Source organism: Oryctolagus cuniculus, chromosome 4 (assembly GCF_051225735.1).
Source record: "Oryctolagus cuniculus isolate XC-2025 breed Fujian yellow rabbit chromosome 4, ASM5122573v1, whole genome shotgun sequence".
In the NCBI taxonomy this organism is placed as follows: domain Eukaryota; kingdom Metazoa; phylum Chordata; class Mammalia; order Lagomorpha; family Leporidae; genus Oryctolagus; species Oryctolagus cuniculus.
Window position 1 is genome coordinate 87,146,961 of NC_142870.1, and position 23,102 is coordinate 87,170,062.

The window sequence follows — 23,102 nt, forward strand, 5'->3', positions numbered from 1 at the left end:
TTTATGTGTAAATTGTTTTAACTATGGCTATGGCTTGGTGTCCTATATGCTGGAGCAGACATAAAATGTATGACAAAAACACAGAATTAAGGATTCTGTTATAGGACTGATGATATTTTTTACAGTACAAGAAAACAAAATCTTAAGAATAAAGGGTAAGTTTGAGGGCTTTTTTTTCTTTTGTTAATTATAAACATTTATGATACACAGTTCATGGGAAATATAAAGTACTTGGGAAAGCAATTGATGGTGGCCCAAGTACCAGGGCCCCTGCCAACATTATAGGAGACCCAGATGGAGTTCTTGACTCCTGGTTAGGGCTGGCTCAATCCTGGATTCTGTGGCCATCTGGGGTGTAAAGCAGTAGATGGAAGATCTTGTCTGCTCTCTTTCTCTGTCTGTCACTTTTCCTTTTAAATAAATAAGTAAATAAGTTTTATAAAATTCATAGAAAAATGGCATATTTTGATGCGAATTATTTAAAATTCATGCATAATTTTTCCATAATACAATTTCCATGAGCTATCTTAACACCTTTCAATTGGCATCATCTCATTTTCTTTAAAATAACTGAATTTACAGTTAAAAAATGAAATTCAAAGAGTTTTGATCACTAACCAGCTAACATGTATGGAGCCAGATGCAAAGCCTTGATTGGATTGCTTACTCCAAGGCCAGGCTCTAATTTCTCACTTAGCAAAAAGAACAATAATAGCAAATATTGTATAAATTTATTGGTGACCAACTTCCAACTGAGATTGAAATTACAGTTTTGCCAAGGTTGTACATAGAGAAATTTTTCAAGCTGGCTCAGGCCCTTATGTGTTTCCCCCTCAATTTGTAAGAGAGCCTGCCTAAACGCATAGAAGTGACTTCACTAAACTGCTGCATCCCAACCACCAGCCAAGTGTCTTGCCTTGTCCAAACAGTAACAGTTGCCTTATTTCTGAATTCTTATTCTGCAGAGACCCTTTGGAACGATACTGAGTGGGATACTGCACTTGGCTTTTTATTTCTCATTGGGGGCCTGGATGTTATACATGGGATTATCTTTGTCAGTGTAATGGTTTAAGACCTGCTGTTTTTGTCTCAGGATCCAGGACTTCAGCCCTGATACACTAGCTTGGACTCTCACTGTTCCAGAAGGGGAATTTGAACAGATTTTAAACTAAACACAAATGTGGGTGTTTATTTTTTATTAGGTGAAAGTGTTATTTTTCTGTCTAAATGACAACAATAATCTTTTGTGGCTGACTTTTTTTAAGATTTATTTATTTATATTTGAAAGGCCGAGTTACAGAGGCAGGGAGAGAGAGAGAGAGGAGAGAGAGAAGTCTTCCATTTACTGGTTCACTCCTGAAATGGCCACAAGGCCAGAGCTGGGCCAATCCGGAGTCAGGAGACGTGAGCTTCTTCCAGGTCTCCCACATTGGGGTAGGGGCCCAAGGGCCTGGTCCATCTTCTACCACTTTCCCAGCCGTAGCAGAAAGCTGGACCAGAAGTACAGCAATCAGGATTTGAACCAGTGCCCATGTGGGATGCCAGCACTGCAGTTGGTGGTTTTACCCGCTATACTACAGCACCGGCCCTGGGGCTGACATGTTTTTATGATAACAACTGAGACTTGCTGGAATCAGCAACTCGGCATCAAGTGCAGACATGACCATGCAGTAGGAAAGCAGTGTGTGGTGTTGGAACAAGTACTGAACCAGCATCAAGAACCCACTGTTCGTACCCAGGTTCTGGATTTGCCTCCAACTTCCTATGATGCTGGGAACAATTTCACTATCATGGGCTTCAGTTACACTGTCAGATTGAACAGTCACTTAACAGTTTTATATTTTTATCCAAATTTACATGTTTTCCTACCATGTATTCATAACAATTGTTATCACTATCTACATATATGATAATATGCCTATATTCAGAATTAAACCTATTTCCCTGCCCATATATTTTCCCGGCTCCTATATAATATCTGAAATTTATGTTTAGATTGTATTACTTAACTTTCAAGAGCCCCTTAGCATTAGGGATAATACCATGTTTATGAGAATTGGGCTAGACATGGAAAAAATCAGAAGCTTTGAGATGATTATCTCTGATTAGTTTGTTTTTAAAAGAAAACTAATAAACCTGAACACTTCACATTTTCTAAATATTTTATCCTAGCCTCTGAATAAAAATAGATATTAAACTTAATGTTATACATCAAATCAGATTCACTTTGATCCCTGTACTTGGGATTGACCAAACTCTGTCCCAGTGATATTGAGACAAGACCATACAAGACATGTTTCCAGTACACAGGTCCATCATTCAAACCTGTGATTCAAGACAAGAAATATGCAATGGATTCATTCTCTTCCTTCACCTTCTTGAATAAATGTTTTTCTCCAATTCTTTCTTTTTTATTGAACTATAATTTGCATGCCATGAAATTAATATTTTAAAATGAATGCCCTGGCAGATTTTAGTGTATTCATAAAGCTGTGCATAGTGATACCATCTAGTTCCAGAACATCTTCATCTCTTTGAAAAGTGGTCATTCCTCATTCCTCAGCCTCCTTACAACTAGATTGGACCCTGAAATTTATTATTCCAGACCTTTCATGGAAATGGAATGCTAGTACATGTAGCCTTTTGTGTCTAGCTTTTTTCATCTAGGATAATGTATTTGAGGTTCATTCATGTTGTCAAATTCACTAATACTCCAGTCCTTTTTATGGCCAAATAAAATTATATGGTATTAATATACCAAATTTTGTTTATTTATTGATTGATTGATATTTGGGTTGTTTCCACATTGTAAATAATGCATCTATGGAAAAATTGTGTGCAAGTTTTTGTGTCGATATATTTTCATTTTATATATATATATAATTTATATAAAGTAGTCATGGTTTATAATGTGGTAACGGTATGTTTAACCTTTGAGGTACTGCTATTTTCATTTACATTTCCATCCACAATGTGTAAGAACTGACAGTTTCTTCACCTCTTCACCAACACTTTTCATTTTTTTATTACAGCCATCATAGTGACTATAAAGTACTATTTCATAGTCATTTGTTTTTCTGATTCTTAAGCCAGTTGCTTTACCTAGAACTGAGAGTACTCTAATCAATCATATTATAGTATCAATATAAAATGATAGTAATTTATTTTCATTATTAATACTATTATTATTTAAAAGTCTACCACCGTCCTTCCTTATAGATTTTCTCAGTCTCATTTTTTGGTCTATAATATTAGAACCATTTAAAATCATGAGTCTTGTAATCAGTGTCTTTTAACACTGAAGGTTTTTCTTAGTCTCTCATCTGCTCATCACATGGCTTTCTGTGAATGAAGACAAGAGATGAGTTTGGGGGTATCACCAACAAAGACATGACTTCAACCAGTTGTATCCCTATGTGTTATTCATCATTAAATTAGTTCAGGGCATGCCTGCATTAAATTATGGGGGCTTCATACTAAACTTTTCCTAGTACTTACTCCTAGTACACTCCTAGTCACAGTGAGTACTGTGACTGTGTTTGATGTGGAGCATCTGTATTTACTTGTAGCTGCAGAAGATGCTGTCACATTCCTTTTTACTCTGATTATTTCAAAAGGGGAGAAATTTCTTCTTCCCATGAAATATGTTTTGTTCATTTGACATGTTAGTATATGACTTTATTGTATTGATTATTAAATCCCTCACTGTAAGTCGCTGAATAGGACTCGGGCGCAAAAGTGAGCACTTGAGAAGGAGTAAATGTGGGCTCTGGCATCGACTCTGAATTAACCATACAACCTTTGGTTTTCTCACTCATCAAATGATGGAGTTGAAGTAGTGGATCTTAAGGTCCCTTCTTGCCAAAACTCTCATTCTGTATTTCACTGAGGCTTCTTAATTGTAACAGTAATATTTTTACCACATATGGCTTATTCATTTGCTGAGATTTGGACTAATATTTTAGAGAAATTAAAGGGAAAGTACTGGTATTCGTCAAGGTGCTAGGAGACTGGTAGTATGTTTCTGGAACAGACTTTTTCTGTGTAATAGCTTTTTATAGAAACAATGTCACGCCTGGAAATCTATGTGGTGATCTTGTGTTTGCTGTGCTTGTTTTGATTTTTATTCCCAGGGAGAAATTCTAGTACCTTATTTACATGTTGCAGGTCAGTAAAATGAGGAATGGCCAATCGGTTTAATTTATAAACATTAGTTTCGACTTGGCCACAGCGTAGAATGAGTGACTCAAACCTATGTTCTTTGCAGTATTTGTTTAGAAAGGAAATCCTATTTCTTGATTTTGTATAATGAATTTTTACACCAAATGTTGATAAAATCATATACCTTTGCCCCTCATTTGTTTTTAACAAACTCATTAGACATAAAGAGTTCCTGGTACACTCTTAAATCTATTTTTTCTCTTTTGTGTTTCTTTTTTAAAACTTTATTTGCAGGATGTTTTCACTCCAGAATGCAAATTTAAAGAATCTGTTTTTGAAAACTACTATGTGATATATTCTTCCACACTGTACCGTCAGCAAGAATCTGGCCGAGCTTGGTTTCTGGGACTCAATAAAGAAGGACAGATTATGAAGGGGAACAGAGTGAAGAAAACCAAGCCCTCATCACATTTTGTACCAAAACCTATTGAAGGTATGAAAACAGCTTCTTTGCTTTTTTGGACCTTGATCTGTGTGTGACCTAATGCTGTTACTTGTATCTTTGTTCCATAGGATTTATCTGGAATGCAACAACCAGAACAGAAATTTAGAAAACATGATATTTCTTTGCATCTGAAAACAAAGAATGATATTCTATTACAGTATTCAAGATTAGAATAATATTCTTGAATATGAAAGCTGAAAGATTCCTAAAAGTAGAAAACGAGCGGTCCTTACCATTTGGAATGTCATTTCCCTTTTTCTTGAAAACAATAATTTAATTTCTCAGGATACACCCTTGAAAAATAAGTAACACTGCAGTGTTTGAAAGTCTGCAAAAGCTTTTAGATGTATATTGCATACCACTTTCTTCAGTTTGTCACCAAATTTAACATTATAATGCATCATTTTTTCTATTATTAAAGGAAAGAAAATAATATACTGCTTTTTGTAATCCATAAATATTCATAGCATTAATATTATCCCTCTCAGTTGAGCCTGTAGCCTCCTCTCATTTGATTATTTAATGGTATTCACTTATTTCAAATTGAGCAATGGAAAAAACAATTTTATGCTAAGGAGACTCAATTTCACAACTAGGTTGTGTTTCCCCAAAAGTTGCTTAACTGAGATGCATATATCATATGAGTGACCGCATCCAGTGAATTCCTTCTCTCTTCCTAGTACAGGCTGAGTAAGAGCCAGTGGTCTAAGTATTCACATAATATATTTTCTCCTCTAAAGGTTATAGTATCATCATTTAAAACATTGTTTCAACCTCTTTTTATGAGGAAATGGGAAAGATGGAAGAGGAGCCTTGTGATCTGTGACCTAGTCAGTGTCCCCTAAATATTTCAGAAGTTGTAGTCTGTCATCCGGGGTTCACACCACCTGTTGCAGAGTATATAGTACCTATTACTAGTAGCCAGCAGATATTTGTTAAGTCCATACTACATTCCAATCACCTGGTAAAATGAGGAATTCACAGCTTCTAGTTCCTGTCAAACCTCTGAGTTCTTTGTGTCTTTTTTTTTTTTTTTTTGAGTTATTTTATACATTTGAAAGGCAGAGTTGAGAAAGAGAGAGAGAGAGAGAGACAGAAAGAGAGACTCTTCCATCTGCTTGTTCACTCCTCAAATGGCCACTACAGCCAGAGCTGGACCAGGCCAAAGCCAGGAGACAGGAGCTTCTTCTGGATCTCCTACATGGGTTCAGGGGCCCAAAGACTTGGGCATCCTCAGCTGCTTTACCAGGTGCATTAGCCGGTAGCTGGTTTGGAAGTGGATCGGTTGGGATTCTAAGCAGCTCTCATATGGAATGCCAGCGCTGCAGGTGCTGGCTTAACCCATTAGGCTACAATGCCAGACCCTCCCTGCATCTGTAGCCAAACAAAATGTATCTTCCCTTTCCTGCAGTATATTTTCACATTGTAGGCCTCCTCTTCTCTATCCTTCCACCCCAGTTTCCATTCACTCATTTCATCTTCCTGGAGAAAAACCTATTGGTCTTTGTAAATTTTAATTCGAATCACTTCTTCTGTGACAGCATCCCTGACTTTTTAAAAAGTTTCCTTCTTTATTTATTTGAAAAGTGGTGAGTGGAGAGAGAGAGCATTTTCTCCATCCACTAATCCATCCACTAATGTAACAGCCACGAATGGGTCAGGTCCAGGCCCAAAGTCAGGAACTCCATCTGTGTCTCCCATGTGGGTGGCAGGAACTCAAGTACTTGGGCCATCACATGCAGCCTCCCAGGCACATTAGCAGGAACCTGAATTGAAACAGAGTTGCTTCTCCATGCTAGATACTCTGATATATCATGTGGGCATAATAAGCAGTAGCTTAACTCACTGAGGAGTTTATCAGCTTAGAGTGCTCTCTCTCCTTCCCACTGTCCCTTTCAACTAAATTTAAGAGAATAATAATAAGTGGTCAGATTCATTCAAAATTAAGTGAGGAATAGGGAATAAAATACAACACTTTTGGTGCAATGTGAGTAAAGGCAGGAAAGTGCCTGTATTTTTTTTTTTAAAGATGAAGTAGAAGGTACATATGTAGTTAATATTTTCATGGGATTTATACTAATTTTCACAAGTGATGTTTTTGACAAATTATATTTTCAACTATTGCGTAATTTTTATGTGTGCATCGAAGTTGATTTCTTAGTATAAACGTAGTACATAGCCATTAATAACTTTTGGAACATTCAGGTAAGTATGCAGGAAAGGGAAAATACCTACATGCTTTGTTTATTTATTTTATGAGTGATAATTACATACTGAATTTCTTCCTCCATCCCCCACTACCAGCAAACAAAATCCGAACACCTGTAACCTACCTCCTAATTATAGCTGCTGGTTGCACTTTGATGAGTCAGTTGTCCTCTCGGGGCTATATGATTGTGTACAGATTTCCAAGAGAAGGCTGTAGAATGACTGCTGATAGTTCCAGAGCTCCTTTACTTATGAATCTATTTCTGCATTTCAGGACAAATGTGGAAAGAGACACCTAGACATTAATAACTGCATATATTAAAATTAGGTTTAGCCTTGCACATATAAAATTCATGGTAACAACAGCTTAATCATAACAAAGATATTTTCCTCCCACAAACCAAATCTAGAGACCAGCTAGCCAGGTACTTTGGCTTCTCAATTGTTAGGAACCTTGGCTACATCTAGCCTTTAGTGTGTCTTTCCATAATGCATTACTATGATCCCAGCACTATGCACACCATGTTACTTTTTATTTTATAGATCAGGAAACTAATACTTTAAATTATTAAGTAACTTGTCCAAGATCACAAGCTCAATAAATACAGATCTGGAATTGCAATACAGAAAACCTAATACAGTGTCCATGCACCTGACATCTGCACTATACAGCCCCTCAATCCGAGGTAAACCCATGAGTATACACATCACATCAATGATGGCAAAGTAGACATGGTATACCGTGACACAAATTGAATAATAAACTAGCTCACATTATGCAGAATTGAGACAAGCATACATGGCATGTTGAAGAAAATGCACTATTGGTGGGCCGGCGCCGCGGCTCACTAGGCTAATCCTCCGCCTTGCGGCGCCGGCACACCGGGTTCTAGTCCCGGTCGGGGCGCCGGATTCTGTCCCGGTTGCCCCTCTTTCAGGCCAGCCCTCTGCTGTGGCCCGGGAGTGCAGTGGAGGATGGCCCAGGTGCTTGGGCCCTGCACCCCATGGGAGACCAGGAAAAGCACCTGGCTCTTGGCTCCTGCCATCGGATCAGCGCGGTGCGCCGGTCGCATCGCGCTGGCCGCGGCGGCCATTGGAGGGTGAACCAACGGCAAAGGAAGACCTTTCTCTCTGTCTCTCTCTCTCTCACTGTCCACTCTGCCTGTCAAAAAAAAAAAAAAAAAAAAAAAAAAAAAACAAAACAAAAAAAAGAAAATGCACTATTGGTAAATGAACAGATAGGACAGTTAATAGAATGCCATGTTCAGGTTAGGAAATGAGGAATTAAGAATGCATTGCTTCTTTTTGGATGAATTCTAACAGGCTTCATTTCCTAATGTGTAAAAGAATTTGGACCAGATTATTCCTGAAGTGCTTTGGCAACCACACTGCAAGGCAGTCTTTGTAAGTATGGAAAAACTACACTCCTTCATGGAAACTAGTATAGGATGTACATATAAAAATAATCACGTTTTTATTATTGAATGAATGAAGTATAATTTTATGACTGTTTCCATAATCAGTTATTTGTAGTGGGTATGTGAATTTGTTTGTTTAGAAGAGGGACCAGAATGAAAAAAAATCTAGCCATAATCTATATCTTCAAATTTTGATGGTGTGTTTCCATAAGGCAAGTACAAATACCTGTAAGTGGAAGATGCAGTTAGAAAAGAAATAGGAAACAATAGCTCATTAGGAGATTTTCCATATTGCTATTTAACCAAAGTGATTGTCAAGCATGTTATTTTTAGCTTTCTAAGAAATTTTTGTAAACCTATTAGCCTACTATTAATAATTTTACCACCTCCTGAGAGTCCAGTACTGTGTGAGACATGAGCATTTCCCTTGTGAAGGGAAATGTCCTTTTATAGGACATTTAATAGAAGTCAGAGTAGGATTTTTTAGTTTTTTTTGTTTGTTTTACTTTTTCAAGTATCTCTACCTTTATCCCAGTTCTGCTGATGATTTCATTTTGAAGGATAAGCTTCCCCAAATTGAACTGCAGAAGTTCAAAGGTCATTTGATTACCGGATGATATCTGCCAGTCCCTTCCCTTGCATTCCTTCACCCCTCAGCCTATGCTTAGAACACGGGAGGTGGTAATGAGGGGTTGCAAGAGCATGTACTCAGACAGTTTGGTAGACTTGATATTGAAGCCTATTACTGTGTACATTGCACATCCACCTCTTCTTATGAGGGTCTTCTCCCTTGGAATTTAAGACAGTAAAAAAGACTTCATGATTTCCAATGCTGTCCTTTCAAAGCATTGCTCACGGTACAGATAGTAACTCCCCAGATTTAAATTGTCTTGGTAAAGACCTCCATCTTTATTTTCAGATACAGCGACCATATATCTTTTGACAGAGAACAAGATATAATGCATTCCTTTTCTCCTCTCTCATCCTCCATGAAGTTCATTGCTCAGCTTTTGAGGGTGGAGGGATATTCAAAATCTCATGCCTTTCCACTGGAAGGAATGTGTGCAGTTTCCAAAGTCTTAAACTTTAAAGGCAGAACCCTTGGGAAAGAAAGATGTTTCCAAATAATATCATTGAGTGTCAGTTGAGAGCCACATCTACCTAAGAAATAAACTGTAAATAAAGGAAATATTAACTCATTTCCACCAACTGATATATTTCGTGAGATTATAAAACATCCAGTGCACACACATACACACACACACACACCCTGGAGGGCAGTTAAATGTTATATATTTTCACTGTTAGAACTATTGCTTTAAGCTGACAAAACTGTATTTAAGTCCCAGCAGAATAATGTAGAACACTGTTTTCCAAACACCAGTATCAGAACCATCTGAGTGTTCTTAAAGCTAAAATTCTCAGACCAAATCTCCAAAGTAAGCTGATTTATTAAATCAGGATATGACCTAGGAACCTACAGATTGAAAGCAGCAATCCCAGTGATTCTTATTGCAACTAAGTTTAGGACTTGGCATTCTGAACTAACTATAGTATTTGCAGGCTTATTTTGGTCAAATCAGGCCACAGGCAATTTAAATGTATCCAAATTATCGTGATTGATGTGTTAGATTAAATTTAATTAATTACCTCTCTGACATCATAGAATAAAGTATGTGAAATATGCTATATTTTTACCTTTCTTCTTATTATTGATAGGCTTGTTTTAGTGTTGAAATACTTTACTACTTAGAGTTACAGAATAATTGCCAATTGTTTTGCAAAGTTGATAAGTGAGAAATTAACCTAAAAGATGTCAAGTAACCAATAATAAAGGTAATTATAATTTTCTAATCCAAGTTATGGCTATGATTTGCTAAATAATTTTGAGAAATAATTTACTTTCTTCAACTTCAGTCATCCCTGAAGAGGAAATCAATTATAAATTCCATCTGTTTCATAGGAATAAAATGAAGATTAGACATTGTAATAAAGTTAGATTTCTCTACAGAATTCTGTCAGATCAAATGCAAAGTGCCTTTTTCATTTTCCCTTGGAAAATAGGCATTGTCTTGTTGTGTTATTTATTAGAGAAATGCTGTGAGGTGTGGCACTGAATGAGGAATAAAGATGATGAAAATTGAATTTGTACAGAAAATAATAATCCCTTCAACAACTACATAACAAACCAAAGAACAGAACAAACCAGGACTTTTGAATAGGAGGACAATAGTAGCAAATTTACTTTGACATTTTATTTCAAAATAAATAGAAAGAGAACTAAATGGTTTGTTTTCTTTTGTTCTCAACCCTACTAAGACAAAAACAGAAAGAAGGAGCAAAAAATACCTCTGTTGTCCCTGCTTGTTTTAATTACAGAAAAGATAATGCGTGTGATGCTTTTTTTTTTTTCTTTTTTCTGGTTTTGGATTCCTGTCATCCTGTAGCACTTTCCTCCTGAAAACCAATGTAGCTAATTCAAAGCAGGTTTTTTTGGGATTCTGAATCTAGTCTTTAATAAAACTCTCCTACCTCTTCCCCACACATCCTTCATCTTTCCTCCATATAAATATGGTTTCCTTCATATAAATATGTCCTTCTAAATGAAGATATAGATCTTTTTGTTCACTATGTCTCTTAACTTGCATAATCAATATTTACAAAATAGTGGATACATTCCTGTGGCAATACATTGCTTCTAAACTAGCACTTAAAATTCGCCTTTGGTTCCAAAGGGATTACACGTGACAGTAATTAAGGTGTGAAATTGCTTCATGTTAATTGCCCACGCCCTTTTGTGATCCACTATTAAGACAATTAAATATCTTTAATGGTGCATTAAATAACAGAGCAATCTAACTTTCCATTTCTTGGAAATTACAGAGGGCCAAGGAAAATTTGATTAAACTGTTAGTAATAAAAGGATTAATCATGTTTCATTTTTATTTCATGGAAACTGATAGAGGATAAGAGTTCTTTATAGAGTATAATTTATGAGTTTAATCCAAAACAGAAGTTAGATTGTCTCCATCTGGAAAACAGATGTAGTCAGCAAAAACTACAATGGCCCTCCACATAGCTTGTCCACTTGTGCACTGCTAAGCAATATTGGCCCTCAGATTGACACCCCGTCTTCCCCATTGCTACCAGGGCTCTCAACTCTCTAATAATCTGCCAAGAATCACACAGCAATATAAAAGCAATAATCAGTTGGCGCTACACTACTTCATATTCCATTTGCACGGTACATTGCTATTTCTATCCTGTTTCTATAACAAAATATGATTAAGAAAATTTATTTATTTCGGAGGGGGGGGAGAGAGAATGAGATCTACCATCTGCTGGTTGACTCTCCAAATGCACTCAATAGTCAGGGTTGGGCCAGGCGGAAACCAGGAGCCAGGAACTCTATCCAGGATTCTCACTTTTCTGGCAGGGACTCAAGTATTTGAATCATCATTTGCCACTTTCCCATGTACATTAGCGGAAAGCTGGATCTGAAGTGGAGTATCTGGGGCTTGAATCAGGTACTCCCATACGTGTTACGGTTGTCACAAATGGCTGCTTAACCCACTGTCCCGTAACACTGGCTTCTCCATGGTATCATTTGATAGTCACTAAAACCTTAGACATTTGCAGATGAAAATTTATTATCCATATTTTAAACTCAAGGAAACTGAGATTTAGATTTGTTAAATAATATATTCAGGCACTTAAAATTATAAAGTGGTGAAACTATGACTAGAACTATTATATTTTGACTTCAAACATCATGGTATCCCTGCTACAAGTGGGGTGTGTGTGTGTGTGAGAGAGAGAGAGAGAGAGAGACTCAAATGATTTACAAGCATGCATTAAGGACAGCAGCTCTACAAATTGAGTGTGCATCAGAACCAGCTGGAGGACTTGTTGAATTTGTAATTCTGTGGGTCTGGGTTAGTCCAAGGATATCTTTTTTTTTTTTTTTTTTAGTTTTGTGTGTGTTATGTGTGTATATGTGTGTGTATTCTTGTGTGTATTCGTTGAGCTATCTTTTTTTTATTTTTTTTATTTGACAGGTAGAGTTACAAACAGTGAGAGAGAGAGACAAAGAGAAAGGTCTTCCTTCCATTGGTTCACTTCCCAATGGCTGCCACGGCCGGTGCAGCACCGATCTGAAGCCAGGAGCCAGGTGCTTCTTCCTGGTCTCCCAAGCAGGTGCAGGGGCCCAAGCACTTGGGCCATCCTCCACTGCTCTCCCAGGCCACAGCAGAGAGCTGGACTGGAAGAGGAGCAATTGGGACTAGAACATATGGGATGCGGAGGATTAACCAAGTGAACCACAGCGCTGGACCCTGGATTTTCATTTCTTAAAGTTCTAGATTCTGCTGTTGCAGCTGCTGGTGGTAAAGAGTTTCACATTGAGAATCATTAATTTATAGAATCATTAGATGCAATGATCATCAGAATTGCATTCAATTTCTAGACTGTACAATTTTTCATATAAGTATAAGGGGAAGGGAAGGAGTTCTGGTTAATTATCCTGTTTTTTTTCTTATCAGTCAATTATTATTATTTCTGTGAAGATGAGGCATATTATTGTTTATCTAAATATCAGTAACATAGAGGAGCTTGATAAATATGATGAACATAGTATTCCTTGCTCCATTGTTTGAGAGTTAAACATTTCAATTATATACTGCTACATTTTAGAGCATTTAGCACAAGTTTAGTACTTCAGTAAAGTTTCATCAAACTATATAGGAGAAAGTTCAATTTTATTCCAATCATAGACTTATACAGTTAGGCAATACAAAATAATAGGGATATTTATTTGTAAAGTAAGTATGGAACACCTTTCACTATAACAAGCAAAAGAGATTCAGTGGTACTCAAGATAAAAAAAAATGAACTTCATGGCATTTATGTCTATAAATGGATTAATATATTATAAATAAGTTAGCTAGTATTTTTAATTTGTTTTTTATTTATTCAAGAATTATAGGGTCAGGCACTGTGGTGTAACGGGTAAAGCCGCCTCCTGCAGTGCCAGCATCCCATGTGGGCGCCAGTTCGAGTCCTGGCTGCTCCACTTCCAATCCAGCTCTCTGCTATGGCCTGGGAAAGCAGTAGAAGATGGCCCAAGTCCCTGGGCCCCTGCACTCATGTGGGAGACCTAGAAGAAGCTCTTGGCTCCTGGCTTCGGATCGGCACAACTGTGGCCATTGCGGCCAGCTGGGGAGTGAACCAGCTGATGGAAGACCTCTCTCTCTCTCTCTCTCTCTGCCTCTCTGTGTAACTTTAACTTTCAAATAAATAACTACTCTTTAAAAAAAGAGTTATAGAGAAATAGAGTTCACAACCACTGGTTCACTCCCCAAATGCCTGCAGCAACTGGCTATTAGCCAGAGCCAGAGCCAGGAGCTGGGTACTCAATTCAGGTCTTAATGTGTGGGTAGCAGGGGCTGAACTACTTGAGCCAACATCTGCTGTATCTCAAGGTATGTGTTGACAGGAAGCTAGAATAGCCAGAGCCAGGAATCAAAAATCCAACCACTCTAATATGGGATGCAGGTGTTTAATTGGCATCTTAACCAGTAGGCCAAATGCCTTCACCAGCTAACATTTTTTAAAAGACTTATTTATTTATTCATTTATTTGAGAGGTAGAATTACAGAAAGGAGGGAGAGACAGGTCTCCCACTTGGGGACAGGGGCCCAAGGACTTGGGTCATCTTCTGCTGCTTTCCCAGGCCATAGCAGAGAGCTGGATCGGAAGTGGAGTAGCCAGGACTCCAACTGGTGCCCATATGGGATGCAGGCACTGCAGGCAGCGGCTTTACCTGCTATGCCACAGCGCCAGCCCCATACATTTGTATATTGATAGGAGCAGACTGGGAAAAGTAAAAATTGACAGAGGAAGATCACTGAGTAACTCTGGACAGGGGGGATGGGATTGAGTAGAGCCCTGGATGTAGATAGGAACAAGAGTTCTGCACTGTAGGAAGCATGAAGCCAGACATGAAGAGGCAGGTGTGTGCAGGTAGGTACTTTTGTGGGAGAAATGAGTGAAATCTCTTTTGTAACTCCCATACAAAGTAACATAGTTTCTTGACTTGTAAAGAAGAGTGAGAAAAAGGAGGCTATTATGTGGGTCTGAGGAGGGGTTGAAACAGTACTGGATGTTTAAGGAGGAAGAAGACATTGTGGAATAACTCTTTTGAGAAGAAGGGAAGAGGGAATTGGCTCAAAAAATGAACTGGGAGTCCAAAACAGCTAAGCATTTTCATGAGGCTTGGGGTCAGGATGTTGACTGGAGACCACACAACACAGTTCCATGTTTTTCTCAAACACATTCAGCTCTTTCATTAGCTTAGAGCAGGGGAGATGGTGTTAATCACACATGGATTCAATGATGACTGGCTGTATGGGTATGCCACACTGAACAAACTAACACTCTTTATTCCTCAATTTCTTTTCTCAGTTGCAAAAGAGACCAACAAAAAAAATCTGCCTTTTGTTTGGCAGGTCATGTAGTGCAATGGGTTAAGCTGCTCCTTGAGAAATGTGCATCCTGTATCACAGTGCCTGTTTCAAGTCCTGGCTCCCTAGATCCTGACCCAACTACCTGCTAATTTACCTGGGAGGCAGTAGATGATGACCCAAGTGCTTCTATCCTTGTCACCAATGTAGAAGAACCATATGAAGTTTCTGTCTTCTGGGTTTGGCCAGTGAGGCTGGCCAAATGAAGGCATTTGGGGAGTGAACCATCAGTTGGAAGTTTTTGGCTCTGTTTCTCCCTCTCTCTCTTAGATTCCTTTCCAATAAATAAATAAATAAATAATTTTTTTAAAAAAAATCTAGCTTTTAGAGTAGTGTTAGAAACTTTTCCTACATGTAAAATACAGACGTATCAAGAGTTCTATGAATATTAGCTGTTATTCTGAGAAAGACTACTACTGCTCAGCAAAAAATTACCCAAGATGGTACATGGTACCTGGCACCTAACTTATTGTACCTGTTAGGTAACAGAAATTCTTGATATTTTATTTTTTATTTGTTAAAAGTTAATATCTTTCCCTGAGCTTTCTGGGAGAAATTTATGGTAACTAAAATAGAAGTGATTGTAGAAAAAGTTAATATCTTACTCTGAGCTTTCTGGGAGAAATTTATGGTAACTAAAATAGAATTGATTGTTGAACATTAAAAGTGATAAACTCGGGATCTGAGCTATCACAGTTGCCAGGAAAGCACGCATAGCTGGGTTAGTGCAATTGCGATACAGGAACCAATGAAAGTAATATAACAAAAATGCTGAGTAGAAAATCTGCCATGGAAAAACCTATACCTAATCCTACAAAGGAGAATATGGATTTAGTAAAGACTAAAGCTCAGTGATATATAGGTAGCATTTCTCCTTTTTAAGGACATAATCTTTAACATAAAAATAAAGAGGAAAGTATCATTATATTCTTAGAATCCTATCCAGGAATACATGAGATATTTTCTTTTTGTATTAATAAATAAAAATTAAGAAAAAATAAAATATAAATAAAGTAAACATTGAATATTATCTCAAAGTATTGGCTACAGGTTTTTCCAAGTGTCATCCATGAAATCATACCTACTAAAAATAAAGTCCATATCACAAATGTAGTGTTACAAATCCTGAGTAAGCCATGGTTAATTTTTAGCATTCCTAATAGCTTAAATCAGAAGATTTATTTCAGATTGTCATATGGAGAGGATCACTAAATCTGAATTTCTCTGAAATACAATTGGTGAACTGGAAGACAGAAAGATAGGGAGCTTGAGGAATTTTTGTTTGGTTGGGTTTGGTTTGGTTAGATTTCACCTTATTGTCAGTCTAGAAAGCACTTTTCAACAGAAGAAATAGAGTATCAAATTTTGCACTCATAGCTGGAATACGACAGAATGTAGAACATAGCAAATGCTGTAAAAACCAAGTATATCTAGAAAGCAGAGATTTTAAGAATTGTAGAACCTGCTAAATCCAAGTGAATCTATTTGTAATGAAATATTGGCTCATAGTGGCTGAGGATGATGGAAAGGCCTTTCATTAAACATCACTAACTCAGCTACTGCAAAACACTGGGGACCTTTCCAATAGATAATTAGGACCCAGTAGGAGGAAAAACATTGAATCTAACATAGGATAGGAGTAATCTGAGAACCACCATTTAGAAGCCTATTGAAGATGAGAGGCTAGATGGATCCATAGGCATGCTTGCAAAAAGATTTCTCCCAATTTCTTGGTAGTAAGTGATTGGAAATCCATGTAGTATTAACCATAGAACTCCAAATTCTAGTACTGGGAGTTGTATAAAATTGTGGGTAATTTTACTAGAATGTACAGTACATGTGATTTTGTATGTGGGATTAGTGATTCTTGATTTATCATTGGTTATCTGTTTAGGTTTTTATGCAAAATTAAGTATTCCACTCAATAAAGACATGCTAGGTTGAACAAGAGAACCTCACTTTTCAATTTTAGTCAGAACTATGGTACTTGGAGTGGGTATATTAGCAGCAGGCCTCATACATGTAGTGGAGCCTCACCTAGATTAGTTCCTAAGAAACTGAGATTGTGTTTCTAAGGCACCAGAATGATCTGTAAATTTCAATGCTGCCAACAATTGCTTTTAGAATGCATACAAGTAAGATTCAGTTTGACTGATTTTTCTTGACTAAATTGACTGGTTATATTATTATATTGTAAACATAGACATTTTCTAGTTTTGATATTTTCTTATAACATAACCATAGGCATGAACTAATCAGACTTGAGGAACTTCATGATTTGAATAAGGGTGCAGGCACTGTGGTGTAGCAGGTAAGCTGCTGCCTGTGACACTGGAATCCCAAATGGGCACTAGTTTGAGTCCCAGCTGCTCCCTTCCAATTCAGCTCCCTTCTTGTGGTCTTGGAAAAGCAATGGAAGATGGCCCAAGTGGTTGGGTCTCTGACATCCACATGGGAGACCCAGATGGAGTCCCTAGTTCCTGGGATGCCTGGACCAGCCCCGACTGTTGTGGCCATCTGGAGAGTCAACCAGTGGATGAAAGATCTCTCTCTCTCTCCCTCTCTCTCTGACTATGACTTTCAAAATAAATAAATATTTTAAAGAAGAAAAATATTTGAATAGGATATTCCATAAGGCTTGTCTAGTTTTGGTAATAATAAAAAAGCAACTTGAATTACCAACTTTGAGCTATTTGTAAATGGCAGGAAATAAAAGCTGGTTTTCTCTGTATACTCTGTTACTTCATTGAAAAGTGTTTAGTCCTTTGGGGATATTAGGATAACTACTCAGCACCTTAATTGAAATATTTTAAAATTTAATTTAAAAATCTATGTTTGGAATAATTTTTCATAAGAGACTTAAACATATTCTGTGCATGTACATTGTGTCATTCGAAATGTGGTCTGGGTTTCACCAGCATTAATATCAAGCTTATTAAAAATACAGAATTGGATGTCAGCTTTGTGGCATAGTGATGCCACCTGTGATGCTGGCATTCCATGTGAGCAACAGTTCAGGTTCTGGCTGCTCCATTTCTGATTCAGCTCCCTGCTAATGTGCCTGAGAAAGCAGTGGAAGATGACACAAGTGCTTGGGCCCATGTATCCACTTGAGAGACCCAGAAGAAGCTCCTGGCTTTGGCCTGGCCCAGACCCAGCTATTGAGTCCATTTTGGGAGTGAACCAATGGATGGAAGGTCTCTCTCTCTTTACCCCTCCCTCTCCTTCTCTCCCTCTTTCTCTGTAGTTCTCACTTTCAAATAAATAAATAAATCCTTTTAAAAAATACAGAATCTCAAGGCCACCCCAGAGCTTCTGAATAATAATCTGCATTTTAACCATGTTATAGGAAATTCAAAGGCACATTAAAGTTTTATAAGAAGTTGTGTGGCTGACTATGTTTAAAGAAACCTGCCTCCTCATCAGTGATGGTCTCTGGAGAATCTTACTTGTACTCTTGCCTTTCTCTTAGTCTAGTTTTGGATTTGGTATAATATCTTCAGCCAAAACAAATTTTAATTGCATTCTTGAAATCTGTTATCCAAAATTCCCTCAAGAGAACAGCTCCTTAATTTTCTGAAACATATTTGTGTGCTTACTATAAAGCTAGGCATTTAATCCTCACATAAACCATTTTTTTCATTTGTGGAAATGTGTCCAAGTTGACGAAGCTTGCAAGTGGCTGAGTCACGATTTGTCCCGTGGTACTGTGGCTCCCAAGTTGGTCACCTTACCCACTCAAATCACAAAGGAGAAAACCATCTGATGTTTAAATAACATTCAAACTTTTAAACCACTGTAGTATAGATTCAACAGATGGAGATAGTTAACTGTGCCTAAATGAAGAATGAAAGTAACTCCTGATGTTTGAGTGAAATATATTACATGCTCTAATAAAGATTTTTTTTTTACCTCATAGCACTATAAAGAAGCTAAATTATATATGCACTATGTTGATAGGTACTATCATATAAGAATAACTTTTATATGGAAAATACTGTTCTTTCTAAGCAATCGTCATCTTGCAACAGGCATGGGAGTTCACCAATGACTGGACATGGGAGCCAGACAAAACATAAGAGGAGAGAAGAAACTGTTCATATAGAAGTGAACTAAATTCTCACAGCTACATAAGCACATTCTGTATCGATGAATAACTGAAAAGTCATGGTGTTAGTTTAGGTGAAGGAAATATATGGCAGTTTGAGTGATTGCTTTATCGTTTTTCCTTTTTATTTCCTCTCATTATTACTTCTTACATAGGATGCCCTGAAAATTGGCAATAAATATTTCTTTTGACATACCAATGTCATAGTTCTGGTAACAGGATAAAGATGGGAGCATGCAGTAAATGTTTTTTTTTTTCTCTACCAAAACTATATTGCAGAGAAAGAACTAAAAAGTAAAATAGCTATTTCTACTTTGAAATGCTCTGACTTGAACATCTCCTCTAACTGGATGAAAAACCTATTATATAGGTTAGGACACTATGAAGACTTAATCCTTATCTAGAAGTAAACAGAAAGGATTCACACTTCTGCAGTTCGAGATGGCTTAAAAGGTTGTGACTGTTAGAACTGGAAGAGAACCATGTGTATCCAATGAATGTATTACTGAACTTATAATGGGAAGAACTGCGGATGATGAGAATGACAAATATTGCAAAATAAAATTTGAGGATTTATTGATCACCTAATTGGTGTTCACTCTAATAAGTAATTGGTGTGGTTTGTCTTTCAGTGTGTATGTACAGAGAACCATCACTACATGAAATTGGGGAAAAACAAGGGCGTTCGAGGAAAAGCTCTGGAACACCAACTATGAATGGAGGCAAAGTCGTGAATCAAGACTCAACATAGCTGAGAACTCTTCTTCCCTCTCTCATACCTCCCCTTTCCCTTCCCTACCCAGTACCCATTTCCTTCTAATCAATTCACCCAAGGAGAGAAAAATAAAATGGCAACACAAGACCTAGTGGCTAAGATTCTGCACTCAAAATCTTCCTTGTGTAGGACAAAAACAAAAAACAACAAATTGAACCAAAGCTTGCCTGTTGCAATGTGGTAGCAAATTCATATGCTCAAATTAGTATATCTAAAATCAAAGAAAAAAATAAATCAGGATTCCACCTTGAATGAAACTATGTTATTAATACTGGGCTAATTGTAATGAAGACATAACTTTAATAAAGATGAAATAAAGTTGTTATCTTAAAGGAAAGGGTTTTAGAGAATTGAGCTTACACATGGATGTTGTACTTAATAGCTTAAACTCTGAATAACTCTGTGCTGTATGAGTTTGATCCTGTGTTTTCTTTAGGAATCTAGAATTGACATACAATTACATTCTGTTTCTGGGATTTTTTTTAATCATGAAATTGAATATGTATGAATTATAATTTCTTTTAATACCAATAGGTATAGCCAGGAAGCATTTAACATCAAGAAAAGTTTTAAAAATTATTCCTAAAACTGTTATTTCAGATTGTTTTATGCAAAAGCATAATCTCATATTGAATCTAATGGCATTCATTTATTTAAATTTTCATAAAGAGTTTCAGATTCTCCTAGGAAATATCATATTTTCATCAAATGTATGAATCCAGAATCTTGTTTATGTTGGGTAATTTATAGAAAGAATTCTTAGCTAACACTGAAGCAAATTGTGAGAATTCTCTTCCATTGCTATGTCCAGCCAGTGAGGTCTGCGTTACTACCATTTGGTCTGACGTTGTGCCTTGTGGACACCTTTCAGGATGTAGGTGCTTGTTTAACTGTCTTAAGAGTTTTAGACCATATTGTGTAGCAAGAAAGAAGGAAGAAATGTTATATATAAGGAAGTAAGTCCTAGGAAATTTGTCAAAGAAAATTATGTTTTATTTATATAGCATTTCTAAACTCTGCAAAGAAATTGGGAAGCATGGCTGTGTAATTACTAACTTAACTATATTATGAAACCAGTAGTTTGTTCCTTGCTATATATTCTCATTTGTAAGTCTAGTTGACAATAAATCTGTCTTCTAGAAAAGAGAAGTGTACTAGTAATACACTGAATTTTCAAGGGTCATAGAAAAATACTATGGAATGTTCAGCCATGGCTTCAATAGACAGAGGGTTTTGTGAGAGACATTCAGTGTAAAAGCAGGCAAATCTATAATTAGGAACTCTAAAATATTAGAAAAATATTAAGGAAGACATGGATGCTATACAGTTGCATTGGGATAAACAGATTTACTCAGTCCTACAAATCAGGAATGGTGTAGAGACATCCAAATTAAAACAAAATAAAACAAAACAGAATGATATCAAATGTATGCAGATTTATGGATATTATCAATGAGAAGACTTAGCATGTGACTTCTCCTATTATCTCTACTGTCCAGCATGTATGTTCCAAATATGACTTCCTAAAATATATATACTTTGCAGAAGCTCTAGGCCCTCACCTCAAACCTTGCCATTTGGTTGCTGTATTCCTTCAAGATCAAGCATAGTTTCCCTCACTCTACACAATCATTATTCTTCAATAGAAGTCTGTGTGCTTCACCAAGTATCCTATTTCTGTTATCATGGCGATAGCAGAAAATTGAATCAAAAGAGTTAGCCGGATCAGTTGGGAAAAATAGATGCTATGCATTTAGACAAGAATATTGAATGCTGTTTGGCAAGAGATATTTGTTTAATCAAAATATTTGGAAAATAAACAGTAAAATACTTAAAAAGGAATGTTGCTCTTGTAGGAAAAGAATATTCTTGTAAAAAAATACAAATCTGACTGTATATTCCTTGTCACTCTTGATTCAACTTGATCATAAATATTCCTGTCACTTCCAGGACCAAACAAATCCCAAGCACAAAGCCTTATTTTCTTTGAAAAAAAAAATAAAATAGAGGCATCAACAAAATTGGTCACCACTGTTTTCGTATGAAATTACTTGAGATTTTGTGGTAATGCACAGACATACACATCAATAACACAGTAAATAATTTCACAAGTGACACATTTGATAGAATTCACAGTCCTCAATTACCCTGAGGATTTTATGATGGAATCTGCTTAATGCAATTAATTGTGAAAAATATCATAAGAGTTATGGATCTCCCACAAAATCCCTCCACTTTCAGTCATTAATCACCTACATGTATGTTTGTCTCCTTTCTAGCAGTTAAAAAGAGTTCTAACCACACAATTTGCATATTGTTTTTCTCCATATCATGTTAAGAAAATGTCCACTACAATAAAAATGCTTTGGAAATTAGCTTTTTTTCTTTCCAATACATTTTAGAGAATGAATTGGCAGTCTCATATTTCTTTTACACATATACTTCCAAAAATTATAGTTTAGAGCACGGGTTGAATGTTTTCTTAACTGCTGCCTAGTTTGAAAATATATGAAACCCTTAATAGAAAAAGTAAGTATTTGCTGCCTAGGTTTTAAAAAAATCCATTATAAACGTAAAGTTACCAATTTTACTCCAAAATATGAACAACTAAAATAATTCTGTTTTTCATTGTTCTGATTTCTGAGCCTTCAATTCATCCATCACACTCTCCTTTAAGTGAAGTAAGATCTTCAAAACATGTTGGAGTAGTCTCAAGAAAAACTTGCTTAGTAAACTTTGTAATTGGCTATGTAGATGTAAATTAAGACATGTTTGTTGTAAGAGTCCTTATTCTTGTACGTCTCAAAATTCATGGACTAAACAATGAAAACAAAACTTGAGGGTCACAAAATAGCCTTCTAGTTAAATCTCATTTTATTTGAAGCCAGAAGTTTGTGGTACAGAAACGGATGGTGCTGAAGTTCTGCTTGCTAATATAGAGACTTTGTGTTCAGGCAATGAGAGGACAACAAAGCATCCTCTTCTTGATCATAGTAATGTTGCAAGTTTGAATTTTGCATATGGATGTTATAGAATATTTTTAGCCACCACGGATTGGTGCAATAAAGAGGTATCAACGTAATAGCATGTGATGTGTAATGGGCTTCATTTTAATTTCAGAACACTTGCTTAGCAAAACTCTTCTATTTGACAAAATGGCAACACTGTAGACATTATTGTATCTAGATGGGTTGTCCTCTTCGCTGCTAGCAAGAGATGAGGGTATTGAGATAAGAATAATGGATGAAGAATGACTTTGTTGTCTGTTCACAAGTCTGAAAGTCTTAATGTAGCATCCCTGATTTCTTGGTAAAGAAGCATGACTACATCAACTATAAGTTTTTAAGACACACATATAAATAGCAGATCTACTATTTTATCCTCATGGCTGGGTGTACAAGGCTTT

The 23,102-nt window shown here is 36.6% G+C and overlaps 1 protein-coding gene across 5 annotated transcripts in view; it reads left to right on the plus strand.

Moving 5' to 3' along the window:
* FGF12 (fibroblast growth factor 12) overlaps nucleotides 1–22,783 on the plus strand; it is a 596,324-nt gene extending 573,541 nt beyond the window's left edge. For all 5 annotated transcript variants that reach the window (XM_008266666.4, XM_008266665.5, XM_051818906.3 and 2 more), the window contains 2 exons: nucleotides 4,456–4,654; nucleotides 19,554–22,783. In XM_008266666.4, coding sequence (XP_008264888.1) covers nucleotides 4,456–4,654; nucleotides 19,554–19,672 — 318 coding nt within the window. In that variant the 3' untranslated portion in view covers nucleotides 19,673–22,783. The remainder of the gene's footprint in view (nucleotides 1–4,455; nucleotides 4,655–19,553) is intronic.
* Nucleotides 22,784–23,102: the final 319 nt, after the last annotated feature.